The sequence below is a fragment of the Bubalus kerabau genome, chromosome 19, assembly GCF_029407905.1.
Source record: "Bubalus kerabau isolate K-KA32 ecotype Philippines breed swamp buffalo chromosome 19, PCC_UOA_SB_1v2, whole genome shotgun sequence".
NCBI lineage: Eukaryota > Metazoa > Chordata > Mammalia > Artiodactyla > Bovidae > Bubalus > Bubalus kerabau.
Window position 1 is genome coordinate 56,991,148 of NC_073642.1, and position 15,410 is coordinate 57,006,557.

General features: G+C 40.9%; 1 protein-coding gene across 1 annotated transcript in view; it reads right to left on the reverse strand.

Moving 5' to 3' along the window:
- Positions 1–15,410, reverse strand: part of CATSPERB (cation channel sperm associated auxiliary subunit beta) — a 126,403-nt gene that overhangs the window by 47,768 nt on the left and 63,225 nt on the right. Inside the window, exons 14-15 of the mRNA XM_055555899.1 lie at positions 14,967–15,111; positions 1,741–1,895 (exon numbers count right to left, since the gene is read on the reverse strand). Coding sequence (XP_055411874.1) covers positions 1,741–1,895; positions 14,967–15,111 — 300 coding nt within the window. The remainder of the gene's footprint in view (positions 1–1,740; positions 1,896–14,966; positions 15,112–15,410) is intronic.

Sequence of the window (15,410 nt, forward strand, 5' to 3'; positions counted from 1 at the left end):
CCCTGGTTGCTGTGACATGAGGACGGAGGGGCAGACGCTGCAGTCTGACGGAGCAGTCACCATCAAGCAGTGCCGTTCACACCCATGTTCTGCCATGCCTTTGCCTCTGGTCTCTGAAATTTGGGAACTCACTGATAAAGGGAGAGAATGGGAAACAGATGCCAGGAGAATACACATGGGACTGAACATGTATTGAACAGATGGCTTAAGGACTCTTGCAAACTGACAAGGCCTTAAGAGTTCTGTGTGACATTCGAGACTGGGAGTGGCAAGAACATCCCATGAAAGAATGTGCAAGTCCGGGCAAAGACAGCATAGTGACTAAAAACACAGGTCCTGAACCTGTTGCCCCAAACTGATTTGATGCCTGATTCCAGGAACTAACCAGTGGTGTGTATAATTTGGGGTGAATTATTTACCCTCCCTGTGCCTCGCTTTCCTTGTGGGTAAAATGAGGATAAGTAATTATTATAAAGATTAAGCGTTCACAACAGTATTTGGCACCTACTCAGAGCCAAACAAGGTTTATGGATCATGTGTATTCAGAGAGGACACAGATATAGTTTGCTTTGGGAGAGGGAGGTGATAATATTGAGTGCAAATTCCTTGAATGAAAATTCCTTGAATGCACTCACCCTGAGTATAAAAACCCATTTTGGCTTTTGATTTTAATAATTTAAACTTTCACATAAGAGAACATTTTCTACAAATTGTGAAGTTAGTGAAAATTGAGGTAACTGCTTTTTTGGTTAGGGCTACCCTGCTGATCACAGGATTTGATTTGTTTCTATGCAGTGCCACACAACAGACTGGTGAATAAATTACACAGGGAGTCACATGACGGCATCTTACTGTCACTAGGAAGTTCCACTTTTTTCTCTGCCAGTATCTCAGAAGACAGGGAAGTTAAAGCACCGTGTTCTGAACCACAGTCTTGGCCTGGTAATTTTGAGTGATTTATTAAAACTAGAGTCACCCTTTATTCTATATCCTTTAAGCTAAAGTGCAGATTTTATTAGATCCCAGTTAAAAAATCGTTTATTTGCTGATATATTGATGAGAATTCATTATCATGATTATGTGTTCTGTGATGAGTTTGTAGGTTCAAATATCTTTATAAGTTGGAGAAGGAAATGGCAACCCACTCCAGTATTCTTGCCTGGAGAATTCCATGGACAGAGAAGCCTGGTGGGCTACAGTCCATGGGGTCGCAAAGAGTTGGACATGACTGAGCGACTTCACTTACTTACTTATCTTTATAAGTGGCCCATTATACATTAAAATTATTAGAAAAATCTGCATGAAGTATCATCTGTGATGCAGATGATTATTCCTTTCTATGTTAGCATTAGAAAAGAAAGAAACAAGTGAGGAGGGGTAGTAAGAAAGAAAAGTCAACAGTGGGAAAAAACAGAACTCATGTTTCTTTAAGGTCAACCTTGAGAGAGTCAAACTCACCATAAACCTGGGTTGGATCTAGTTTAGAACATCTGGTGGTTTGCTGTGAAAACATTTATATGAAAATATTCCAGGTGAGTGTGTAAATCTATAAAGCTCTGTATGGGACTTGAAAGATTTTGGAGATGTTCCCTGATATATGAAAGTTTTTCCTTTAGTTAAAAATAGCAAAGAGTATTAAGAGTGTTTGTCCCAAGGAAAACGCTTTCCCTATTTCTCTGTATATAGAATATGACATCTATTAAAACAAGGCACACTGTTTCAACACATTAGATCACTGACCTGTCCAAAAATACCTTTAGAATTTCCAAAGGCAGCAAGTGATCCACCAGCTTCAAAGTGGTCTGGAGTCAGTTTATGTATGAATCCCATGTGGTCATAGTATAAAGTGAAAACTTTATCAGAAATAGATCCAATTTTACTATATTTTCCTAACCCTGTTAGGAAAGAAATGGATATCGCTTGATATTGATATGATACACTTCAGTTAAGTTCAGTCGCTCAGTTGTGTCCGACTCTTTGAGACCCCATGGACTGCAGAACGCCAGGCTTCCCTGTCCATCACCAACTCCTGGAGCCTGCTCAAATTCACGTCCATTGAGTCAGTGATGCCATCAAACAATCTCATCCTCGGTCATCCCCTTCTCCTCTCGCCTTCAATCTTTCCCAGCATCAGGGTCTTATCCAGTGAGTCCATTCTTCACATCAGGTAGCCAACGTATTGGATGATACAACTAGAGAACTTTTAAAACTCTACCTTATAAAAACTCTATTTAAACTAAGAGATGAGAGAAGTGCTCTGAGACTCCATAAGTAGCAAACTCATGTTAGTTTTTGTTAAGTCCACGGAAAGTTTTTTTTCAAGCTCCATTTCATTACTGAACCTGTTCGCTGAAGCAGGTGGACAGTGAGCAGATGTCTGGAGGAAAGGGGGCTAGCTCCCCCTGGCGGTGGATTCTCTTCATAACACTGAACTCAGACTCCCCAGTAGGTGGAAGTGGAGAAGGAAATGGCAACCCATCCAGTACACTTGCCTGGAAAATCCCATGGACGAAGGAGCCTGGTAGGCTACAGTCCATGGGATCGCGAAGAGTCGGACACGACTGAGCGACTTCACTTTCACTTTTCACTCTCATGCATTGGAGAAGGAAATGGCAACCCACTCCAGTATTCTTGCCTGGAGAATCCCAGGGACAGAAGAGCCTGGTGGTGTGCTGTCTATGGGGTCGCAGAGTCGGACACGACTGAAGCGACTTAGCAGCAGCAGTAGGTGGAAGGCAGTGAGAAAATAACCCTCGGGGAGGCAAGGGGAATTATCAGTAGAGACCACTTGGTCATTAGCTATACTAGGATTAATATGTTGAACCAGACTTGGTTATTTCATGTTTCTCCTGTGTCCTGGCAGTAATCTCGTGGTGAAGCAACATTCACTAGACCAGACATTGATCCACTGAAAGAGAGTGCGCCCTCTCCTAGATGGACGATGAACGCCCAAGTCTCAGTATGAGAAAAGCTGATTTCCAAGCCCCAGCCACCAAGCCCTCTCATCCTCCCAGTTTGGCCAGGGTCTCCTGGCCCATTCTCCTGTCCCAACCCCTAAATACTGGAGTGACCCAGGACTCAGTTCTTAGATCTATTCTCTCACTCTCTGAAGATATCTGGTCCAGTTTCAGGTTTTAAATACATCTTTATGTGGATGATTCCCAAATTGAAACCTCCCATCTCACTCTTTCCTGAACTCTAGACTTATCTATAACTGTCTAATGACATCTCCATATGCATGTCAGCCATGTATCTCCCACGGAAATGATCCCATACTGCACTCCTAACCCTCACACAAACTTCCTCCATGTTCAGCCTTGTTACTCACCCAGTCGTGTCTGTTTGTGACCCCATGGACTGTAGCTCACCAGGCTTCTCTGTTCATGGAATTCTCCAGCAAGAATACTGGAGTGGGTAGCCATTCCCTTCTCTGCAGATCTTCTCAACCCAGAGATAAAACAATGGTCTCTTGCATTGTGGGAAGATTCTTTACCATCTGAGCCACTAGGGAAGTCCTCCTCATCTCCAATAAGGGAACTGCATTATTCCTGCTGCTCAGTCCAGAAACCATGGTGCCATTCTTAACACTTCTCTTTCTGTCACACCCTGTATTTAATCCATCAGGAAATCCTACTGACTTTAGCCTCAAAGAGGTATGTGTATAAAACCCAGCCTCTTTCACCAGAATCACCCTGGACGAGCCAATATATACATTTAGTTATTAAGAAATTTATGAGGAATTACCTCATGCAATTATGGAGGCTGAGAAGTTCTATGATCTGCTGTCTGCAAGGTAGAGAAGAAGTGCAAGCACCAGGAGAGTTGGTGGTGTGACTCCTAGTTGGAGCCCAAAGGCCTGAGAACTGGGTTGTTGGGTGGGAGAGCAGAAAACAGTCGTCCCAACTTGAGCAGGTGCAACAAGAAGCAGAAGGGGTGAATTCCTCTCTCCTCCACCTTTTTGTTCTATTTAGGTCTTCAACAAACTGGATGATACCCACCCATACTGGGCAGGGCAGTCTATAGATTCAAATGTTAATCTGGTCCAGAAACAGCCACACAGACACGTGCAGAAATATGTTTACTATGGGCACCCCTTGGAATCATGATGGTGTGATCACTCACCTACAGCCAGACACCCTGGAATGTGAAGTCAAGTGGGACTTAGGAAACATCACTATGAACAAAGCTAGTGGAGGTGATGGAATTCCAGTTGAGCTATTTCAAATCCTGAAAGATGATGCTGTGAAAGTGCTACACTCAATATGCCAGCAAATTTGGAAAACTCAACAGTGGCTACAGGACTGGAAAAGGTCAGTTTTCATTCCAATCCCAAAGAAACACAATGCCAAAGAATGTTCAAACTACTGCACAATTGCACTCATCTCACATGCTAGTAAAGTGATGCTTAAAATTCTCCATGCCAGGCTTCAGCAATACATGAACCATGAACTTCCAGATGTTCAAGCTGGTTTTAGACAAGGCAGAGGAACCAGAGATCAAATTGCCAACATCTGCTGGATCATCAAAAAAGCAAGAGAGTTCCAGAAAAACATCTATTTCTGCTTTATTGACTATGCCAAAGCCTTTGACTCTGTGGATCACAATAAACTGTGGAAAATTCTGAAAGAGATGGGAATACCAGACCACCTGACCTGCCTCTTGAGAAATCTGTATGCAGGTCAGGAAGCAACAGTTAGAACTGGACATGGAACAACAGACTGGTTCCAAATAGGAAAAGGAGTATGTCAAGGCTGTATATTGTCACCCTGCTTATTTAACTTATATGCAGAGTACATCATGAGAAACGCTGGACTGGAGGAAACACAAGCTGGAATCAAGATTGCCAGGAGAAATATCAATAACCTCAGATATGAGGATGACACCATCCTTATGGCAGAAAGTGAAGAAGAACTAAAGAGCCCCTTGATGAAAGTGAAAGAGGAGAGTGAAAAAGTTAGCTTAAAGCTCAACATTCAGAAAACGAAGATCATGGCATCTGGTCCCATCACTTCATGGCAAATAGATGGGGAAACAGTGGCAAACTTTATTTTTCTGGGCTCCAAAATCAGATGGTGACTGCAGCCATGAAATTAAAGGACGCTTACTTCTTGGAAGGAAAGTTATGACCAACCTAGATAGCATATTTAAAAGCAGAGACATTACTTTGTCAACAAAGGTCCGTTTAGTCAAGGCTATGGTTTTTCCAGTGGTCATGTATGGATGTGAGAGTTGGACTATAAAGAAAGCTGAGTGCCAAAGAATTGATGCTTTTGAACTGTGGTGTCAGAGAAGACTCTTGAGAGTCCCTTAGACTGCAAGGAGATCCAACCAGTCCATCCTAAAGGAGATCAGTCCTGGGCGTTCATTGGAAGGACTGATGTTAAAGCTGAAACTCCAATGCTTTGGCCACCTGGTAGGAAGAGCTGACTCATTTGAAAAGACCCTGATGCTGGGAAAGATTGAGGGCAGGAGGAGAAGGGGACGACAGGGGATGAAATGGTTGGACGGTATCACTGACTCAATGGACACGGGTTTGGGTGGACTCCAGGAGTTGGTGATGAACAGGGAGGCCTGGTGTGCTGCGGTTCCTGGGGTTGCAAAGAATCGCACACGACTGAGTGAACTGAACTGAACTGGTGGCTCAGATGGTAAAGAATCTGCCTGCAATGTGGGAGACCTGGGTTCGATCCCTGGGTTGGGAGGATCCCCTGGAGGAGGGCATGGCAACCCACTCCAGTATTCTTGCCTGGAGAATTCCATGGACAGAGGTGCCTGGTGGGCTACAGTCCATAGGGTCAGAAAGAGTGGGACATGACTGAGTGACTTTCACTGGCTCAGTCAAGTTGACACATGAAATTAACCATTACAATTACTAAGGTTCAATATGCCGTATTTCATCTATAAACATAAGATAGACTTTTTTCATATTTTAACATCTTGGAAATGAACCTTTTATAATTGATGTCTTATAATCATTGTCCACTAGGTGGCTCTCATGCCATAGTAGTCAGTTAGCTATGGGGGCTATATCAGTATTGTCTCCGTTCTTTATATTGTCATTACTTCCCTGGATCATTGGTATAGTACATGTTGAGTTATAATGCTGCTTAAAATGCTTTAAAATATTACATTATACTTTGGTATTGAAGCAAAATTACTGTGGTTTCAGCAAGAGAGGAAAACAAAGCACGGTCTATATTCATCAAAAAAAGCAAATGGCACTAAAGAATTACCACACTACCACATTTTCTTGTAGAACGTTCACCAACTATTTTATATGACCTAAGAGGAAAGAAGCCTATAAGTAGATAAAATTACATGTTTTACTGTGAAGATACACATGAAATTATTGCCTTATCACACACCAAGCTGGGGAAATAACGTCAGCATAATCCATGCATCACCCATGATCATTATTAAAACACTGTGTTAAAGTTTAACTGGAAGAGTTATTCCTTTCTTTGTGTGAATAGAACCAGGTGTATCTTATACTCAACAAAGCTCATATTTGATGAAATATGTTTATAACATTCTTCTGTTGGTTTTGCATATGAACAACTCGTTGTGCATGAAGAGTCGGTCAGTTGTGTCGGACTCTTTGTGCCCCCATGGACTGTAGTCCGCCAGGCTCCTCTGTCCATGGGATTTTCCAGGCAAGAGTACTGGACTGGGTTGCCATTTCCTCCACCAGGAGATCTTCCTGACCCAGGGATCAAACCTGCGTCTCCTGCGTTTCCTGCTTTGGCAGGCTGAGTTTTACTACTGAGCCACTTGGGTTGAACTGGCTCCAGATTCTTAGGTAACCTTTTTCTCCAAAGGTTCTTTAAAAGAATATGTGATATTATTTGTTGCAGCAGAGAAAAAACCAAGGTTGGCTTGATTCTTTTGTGCCTTTAACATTGATTTACATTTTCTACTTCAAATAATCCAGAAGTGTTTTTGCTTTCTTTATTGGTTTTGCTTTCAGCTAAAAATTTAATGTCTTATCAATTTTGGTTTCCTTTATTCTTACTATTTTCAGTATTGATTCATTCATTTATATTACAGAGCTACAATGTGCGAGGAAGACAAATACGGAACCACCACCTTTGTTCATCACAGAAAATCCCCACCACTTATAAGTTCTCGATCTTTAGCATCAATATTTGTCATCTGAGATTCTACTTACTTATTCATTCTATATGTAGATATGTTTCTATAGTTTATATCTGTAATTTTTAATAGTTTATATTGTCAAGTTAGTTTAGTTTTCTTAAGTGTTGGTTATTTTTACTATTTCCAAAGTAATCTTGCTTAGTCTCTTTTGACTTTTGTTTCTAATATGTGTTTATTCTCTATTTGACTATTCCCCTGGATCCATTCTCTGACTCTCTTCCTTGTTTGGTGGACTGAAAGGCTCATCCCTTTGAATTTCAATCTGTTGCTGTTCAGTTGCTAAGTTGCATCTGACTCTTTGTGACCCCATGAACATCTAGGCTTCCCTGTCCTTCATTATTTCCCTGAATTTGCTCAAACTCATTTCCAGTGAGTCAGTGATGCCATCGAACCATCTCACCCTCTGTTGCCTTCTCTTATTTCCCTCAATCTTTCCTAGCGTCAGGATCTTTTCCAAAGAGTCAGCTCTTCACATCAGGCTATCGGAGCTACTTGTGCTGTTTCTAGCGGGCTTCTGATTGCCAAACCAAGTAAATGCAGAGCCATATATCATTTACCCAACTCTACCTCTTAGAAGCTGTGGATGTCAATTTAATCTGTAAAAGTAACTAACATTACCCGCTTCACCTTGGTTGTTGTGAATATTAAATGAGATGATACTTGTAACACTCTGAATACAACCGCAGTAGCTCAGTGTGTGGCAGCTTTAGTATTATTTGCCTTTGGGTAGAGTGACATTGGCAATGGCAAGCCACTCCAGTGCTCTTGCCTAGAAAATCCCATGGACGGAGGAGCCTGGAGGGCTGCAGTCCATGGGGTCGCTATGAGTCGGAGGCGACTGAGTAACTTCACTTTCCTTTTTCACTTTCACACAATGGAGAAGGAAATGGCAACCCACGCCAGTGTTCTTGCCTGGAGAATCCCAGGGATGGCAGAGCCTGGTGGGCTGCCGTCTATGGGGTCGCACAGGGTTGGACACGACTGAAGCGACTTAGCACCAGCAGCAGAGTGACATTATAAATGAGAATAAAGCATAATGTTTCAGAGTTCCCCTGCTTTAGGGTTGTTCATAGGATCCTACTTTTGTAGATCCTAAAAATCTACCACCACCACCCCATCCCTGCCAGAGGGTTCTGGGAAGATGGTAAACTAGGTTGCACTAGGAATCTCTCTACCCACATGGACAAAAATTGCACTGGAAGATTCTAACTGATGTAACTCTTTGGGAACTCTGGAGTCTATTGAAGGCTTGCAACTTTCAGAGGAAGACTTGGATAGTAAATTGTGGTTAATTTCAGCTCTTAACACAGTAGAAGCTACACATCCTCCATTTTCAGTCTCATGGCAAACAGTTATGCATATGTTTCTGGGGCAGTTGCACACAGCTTGCAGGAACCCGAGCGGGCAAAAAGAACTTTGTCCTCCAAATATTGCGGATCTGTGTTCTGTTTGCTGATTGTGGCTTCTTATCACACAAGTGCAGACAAAAAGGAGGGTGGCCATTCTTTTTGCACATCTCTCAGTGTTGCAAGTCTCACTCTCCCCTGGCTGAAATGACTTCCAGGCAATTTAAAGGGCCTGGGCTTTTCCAAGCCTTATTTACTCCTTAATTTATCCCCCTTTTCCGTCTTTAGAACCAGACATTAAAGACTAGACATCTCAGTTATTATCAAAAAGACTAAAGATAAAAAGTGATAGTTAAGATTTAGAGAAAAGAGAACACTTGAACACTGTTGGTGGGGATGTAAATTGGTGCAGCCACTGTGAAAAACAGTGTGAAGACACCATAAAAATTAAGACGGAAAATATGATATGATCCAGCAATTCAACTTTTGGGTATATATCCAAAGGAAATGAAATCACTATCTTGAATAGATAGTTGCATTCCCATTTTCATTAAAGCATTGTTCAGAATAACTGAAATATGGAAACAACCTCAATGTTCACCAACAGATGAATCAATAAAGAAAATGTGGTACATCTACACAAAAGAATATTATTTGGCCACTAAAAAGAAGGAAACCCTTCCATATACAACAATGGAGGAAACTTGAGGGCATTATGCTAAATGAAATAAGTCAGAGAAAGTACTATAGGACCTCATTTATATGTTGAACCTATAAAAAAGTCAGTATTGCATAAAGTGTCTCCTCTGACCACAAGGAGATGATGTTAAAAATCACTAACAAAGAAACTGTAAAATTCCAAAATTGCGGGATCTAAATAAAGCACATTAAAACTAGCAACTACCAAAGAATAAATCACAAGGGAAGCTGGAAAATACTTAGAGGCAAATGAAAATGAAACTACAATATACCAAAACTTATGTGATGAAGTGAAAGTGGTACTATGGGAGTAATTTGTTACTATAAATATTTACATTAAAAATAAGGAAGAAACAAGAGCCTATTATATGGAGTGAAGTAAGTCACAAAGAGAAAAACAAATATTAATGTATATATATGGAATCTAGAAAGATGGTACTGATGAACCTACTTGCAGGGCAGCAATGGAGACCGCAGACATAGGGAACAGACTTGTGAACACAGCAGTGAAGGGGAGGAAGGAGAGAGTGGGATGAATGGAGAGAGTAACATGGAACCAAATACACTACCATCTGTAAAATAGATAGTCAATTGGAATTTGCTGTACGACTCAGGGAACTCAAACTGTGGTTCCGTAACAACCCTAGAGAGGTGGGCTGGGACAGGAGGTGGTAGGGAGGTTCAAGAGTCAGGGGACAGATGTATACCTATGGCTGATTCACGTTGACATATGACAGAAACCAACACAATATTGTAAAGTAATTATCCTTCAATTAAAAATAAATGCATTTTTTAAAAATTAAAAAAAAGGAGTAACTGAGTGAAGGGAATCAAAGACTACAAAATTTCCATTATAAAATGAATAAGTCATGGAGATGAACAGGAATATCTTGGAGATGCTGCAACTTTGTTTCTAATAAAGCTAATATTGCAATAAAGTGAGTCACACGAATTTGTTTGATTTCCCAGTGTATATAATGCAACTGATCAATGTGATTGATCAATGATCAATGCAACGAAATAGAGGAAAACAATAGAATGAGAAAGACTAGAGATCTCTTCAAGAAATTTAGAGATACCAAGGGAACATTTCATGCAAAGATGGGCACAATAAAGGACAGAAATGGTATGGACCTAACAGAAGCAGAAGATATTAAGAAGAGGTGGCAACAACATGACCCAGATAACCACAATGGCTTGATCACTCACCTAGAGCCAGACACCCTGGAATGTGAAGTCAAGTGGGCCTTAGAAAACATCACTATGAACAAAGCTAGTGGAGGTGATGGAATTCCAGTTGAGCTATTCCAAATCCTGAAAGATGATGCTGTGAAAGTGCTGCACTCAATATGCCAGCAAATTTGGAAAACTCAACAGTGGCCACAGGACTGGAAAAGGTCAGTTTTCATTCCAATCCCAAAGAAAGGCAATGCCAAAGAATGCTCAAACTACTGCACAATTGCACTCATTTCACACGCTAGTAAAGTAATGCTCAAAATTCTCCAAGCCAGGCTTCAACAGTACGTGAACCGTGAACTTCCAGATGTTCAAGGTGGATTTAAAACAGGCAGAGGAACCAGAGATCAAATCACCAATATCCACTGGATCATTGAAACAGCAAGACAGTTCCAGAAAAACATCTACTTTATTGACTACGCCAAAGCCTTTGACTGTGTGGATCACAACAGTGGAAAATTCTTCAAGAGATCAGAATACCAGACCACCTTACCTGCCTCCTGAGAAATCTATATGTGGGTCAAGAAGCAAGTTAGAACTGGTCATGGAACAACAGACTGGTTCCAAATTGGGAAAGGAGTATGTCAAGGCTGTATATTGTCACCCTGCCTATTCAACTTATATGCAGAGTACATCATGCAAAATCCTGGGCTGGATGAAGCACAAGTTGGAGTCAAGATTGCCGGGAGAAATATCAATAACCTCAGATATGCAGATGACATCACCCTTATGGGAGAAGAACTAAAGAGCCTCTTGATGAAGGTGAAAGAGGACAGTGAAAAAGCTGGCTTAAAACTCAACTTTCAAAAAACGAAGATCGTGGCATCCAGTCCCATCACTTCATGACAAATAGATGGGGAAATAGTGGAAACAGCGACAGACTTTATTTTCTTGGGCTCCAAAATCACTGCAGATAGTGACTGCAGCCATGAAATTAAAAGACGCATACTGCTTGGAAGAAAAGTTATGACCAACCTAGATAGCATATTGAAAACCAGAGACATTACTTTCTCAACAAAGGTCCATCCAATCAAAGCTATGGTTTTTCCAGTAATCATGTATGGATGTGAGAGTTGGATTATAAAGAAAGCTGAGCACCAAAAAATTGATGCTTTTGAACTGTGGTGTTGGAGAAGACTCGTGAGTGTCCCTTGGACAGCAAGGAGATAAACTAGTCAATCCTAAAGGAAATCAAGACTGATATTCACTGGAAGGACTGATGTTGAGGCTCAAGCTTCAATACTTTGGCCACTTGATGCAAAGAACTGACTCATTGGAAAAGACCCTGATGCTGGGAAAGATCAAAGGCAGGAGGAGAAGGGATAAGAAGATGAGATGGTTGGATGGCATCACCAACTCAATGAATATGAGTTTGAGTAAATTCTAGGAGATGGTGAAGGACAGGGAAGCCTAGCATGCTGCAGTCCATGGGATCATAAACAGTTGGACACCACTGAGCGACTGAACAACAACAACAACATTGTACAGGAGGCAGTGACCAAAGTCATCCCAAAGAAAAAGAAATGCAAGAAGGTAAGTGGTTGTCTGAGGAGGCTTTACAAAGAGCCAAGAAAAGAAGAGAAGAGAAAGGCAAAGGAGAAAAGGAAAGATAAAAACAAATAAATGCAGAGTTCCAGAGAATAGCAAGGAGAGATAAGAAGGCCTTCTTAAATGAGCAATGCAAATAATAGAGGAATGCAATACAATGGGAATGACTAGAAATCTCTTCAAGATAATTAGAGAGAGACATTGAGGGATCATTTCGTGCAAGGATGGGCACAATAAAGGGCAGAAATGGTATAGACCTAGCAGAAGCAGAAGATATTAAGAAGAGATGGCAAGAATACATAGAAGAACTATACAAAAATGGTCTTAAAGACCTGGATAATTGTGATGGTGTGGTCACTCACCTAGAGCCAGACATCCTGGAGTGCAAAGTCAAGTGTGTCTTAAAAAGTATTACTACAGCAAAGCTAGTGGGCATAATGGAATTCCAGCAGAAATATTTAAAATCCTAAATGATAATGCTGTTAAAGTGCTGTACTCAATATGTCAGCAAATTTGGAAAACTCAGCAGTGGCCACAGAACTGGAAAAGGTCAGTTTTCATTCCAATCTCAAAGAAAGGCAATGCCAAAGAATGTTCAAACTACCATACAGTTGCTCTCCTTTCACATGCTGGTAAAGTTATGGTCAAATCCTTCAAGCTAGGCTTCAGCAGTATGTGAACTGAGAACTCCCAGATGTACAGCTGGATTTAGAAAAGGCAGAGGAACCAGAGATCAAATTGCCAGCATTTATTGGGCCATAGAAAAAGCAAGAGAGTTCCAGAAAAACATCTATTTCAGCTTCATTGACTCCATTAAAGACTTTGACTCTGTGGATCAGAAAAAATTGTGGAAAATTCTGAAAAAGATGGGAATGCCAGATACATTATCTGTCTCCTGAGAGACCTGTATGTCTGTTAAGAAGCAATTGCTAGAACCAGACACGGAACAACTGACTGGTTCAAAAAATTGGGAAAGGAGTACCACAAAGCTATATATTGTCACCCTGCTTATTTAACTTATATGCAGAGTACATCATGAGAAACGCTGGGCTGGATGAAGCACAAGCTGGAATCAAGATTCTGAGAAGAAATATTAATAACTTCAGTTATGCAGATGACACCACCCTTATGGCAGAAACTGAAAAGGAACTTTAGTTCCTTTAGCCTCTTGATGAAAGTGAAAGAGGAGCGTGGAAGAGCTGGCTTAAAACTCAACACTCAGAAAACAAAGATTATGGTATCCCATCCCATCACTTTATGGCAAATAAATGGGGAAACAATGGAAACAGTGACAGACTTTATTTTGGGGGGCTCCAAAATCACTGCAGATGGTACTGCAGCCATGAAATTAAAAGACGCTTGCTCCTTGGAAGAAAAGCTATGACCAACTTAGACAGCGTATTAAAAAGCAGAGACATTGCTTTGCCGATAAAGGTCCATCTAGTCAAACCTATAGTTTTTCCAGTAGTCATGTACAGATGTGAGAGCTGGACCATAAAGAAAGTTGAGTGCCAAAGAACTGATGCTTTTGAACTGTGGTGTTGGAGAAGACTCTTGAGAGTCCCTTGGACAGCAAGGAAGTTAAACCACTCAATCTTAAAGGAAATCAGTCCTGAATATTCATTGGAAGGACTGATGCTAAAGCTGAAGCTCTCATACTCTGGCCACTTGATGCCAAGAACCAACTCATTGGAAAAGACCTTGAGGCTGGGAAAGATTGAAGGCAGGAGAAGGGGACAACAGAGGATGAGATGGTTGGATGGCATCACTGACTCAGTGGACATGAGTTTTAGCAAGGTCTGGGAGTTGGTGATGGACTGGGAAGCCTGGCATGCTACAGTCCATGTGGTCACAAATAGTTGACCTGACTAGTGACTGATCAACAATAACAACAACCACTTCACACCCAGAAGGAAGATTGCTATCAAAAGACCAGAAAATAACAAATGTTGGCAATGTTATGGAGAAACTGGAACCATTTTACACTGGAAATCAGAATGTAAAATAGTACATTGCTGTGTAAAATAGTATTGCAGATCCTCAAAAAATTAAAAGTAAAATTATCATATGATTCAGAAATGCCAGTTCTGAGTATATACCCAAAAGAATTAAAAGCAGGTCTTAAAGATGTATCTGTATACCTGTGTTTGTAGCAACACTATTCACAATAAATAAACATGGAAGCAACCCAAGTGTCCACTGATGGACAAAAGGACAAGCTAAATGTCATCTATACGGTACAATTATTATTCAGCCTTAATCATGAAGACAACCCTGATACAAGCTATTACTTGTATGAACCTTAAGGCCATTATGCTAAGTGAAATAATCTAGTCACAAAAGGACAAATACTGTATGATTCCACTTATGTGAGGCACCATAGTAATCAAAATCACAGAAACAGAAAATAGAATGGTAGTTGTGAGAAGCTGTGGGGAAGAGGGGTGTGGGGATTCATTTTTAAAAGGTATAAAGTTTTAAGATGAAGAGAGTTAAGGAGATAGATGTTGGTGATGGTTGCAGAATATTTGCATGTATTTAATACCACTGAGGGCTTCCCAGGTGGTGCTTGTGGTAAAGAACCCACCTGCCAATGCAAAAGATGTAAGAGATGCAGGTTCGATCCCTGGGTCGGGAAGATTCCCTAGAGGAGGGCATCACAACCCACTCCAGTATTCTTGCCTGGAGAATCCCATGGACAGAGGAGCCTGGCGGGTAAGTCCATAGGGTTGCAAAGAATCGGACACAAGTGAAGTGACTGGGCACGTATCCAATACCACTGAACTGTATACTTAGAATGGTTAAGATGTTAAATTTTGTTATGTTTATTTTTATTACTGTAAAACATTAAAAAAATCCATCTAAAACCCCTAATATGTCTGAGACCTTAGGATCAGTTCATTAATATGGCAGATTTAAAAATATATCTTCTAACCCTTGGCTCACAGGTAGTGCTTATATGAGTAAAAGTGAATTCCTTACCTGCCTTTGTCAAGTAAACCTTTCCACTTTGGGAAACAAGAGTAATATCTGAAGTATAAAAACTATGGTAAGTATTCTTTATGATATCATCATGAAAGTCAGCTATTAAATCAAAGGTGTTGCCGCCATCAATTGAAAGCCATACCTAAGGGAATAGAAAGACAATACCTCACTAAAGAGCTGCCATGTAACAGTCAGCAATTACCTAATCTTCCTACATAAGAAAGTCATGCAGCATAACCATACTCCCACATCCATCATGCATGCATCCCCCTTCACACACACACACAAGTGTAAAGACTCCTTACGTACTTGGTCAACCCTCTATTCCCTTCCTAGAGTTTGTGCAACAGTGCATGTGGCAATCTTCAGTTTTATGAAAGATGCATAAAAGAACAAAGTTATTTCATCATCTCTCAACTGGGTCCTCCTTGTTCATGAAAT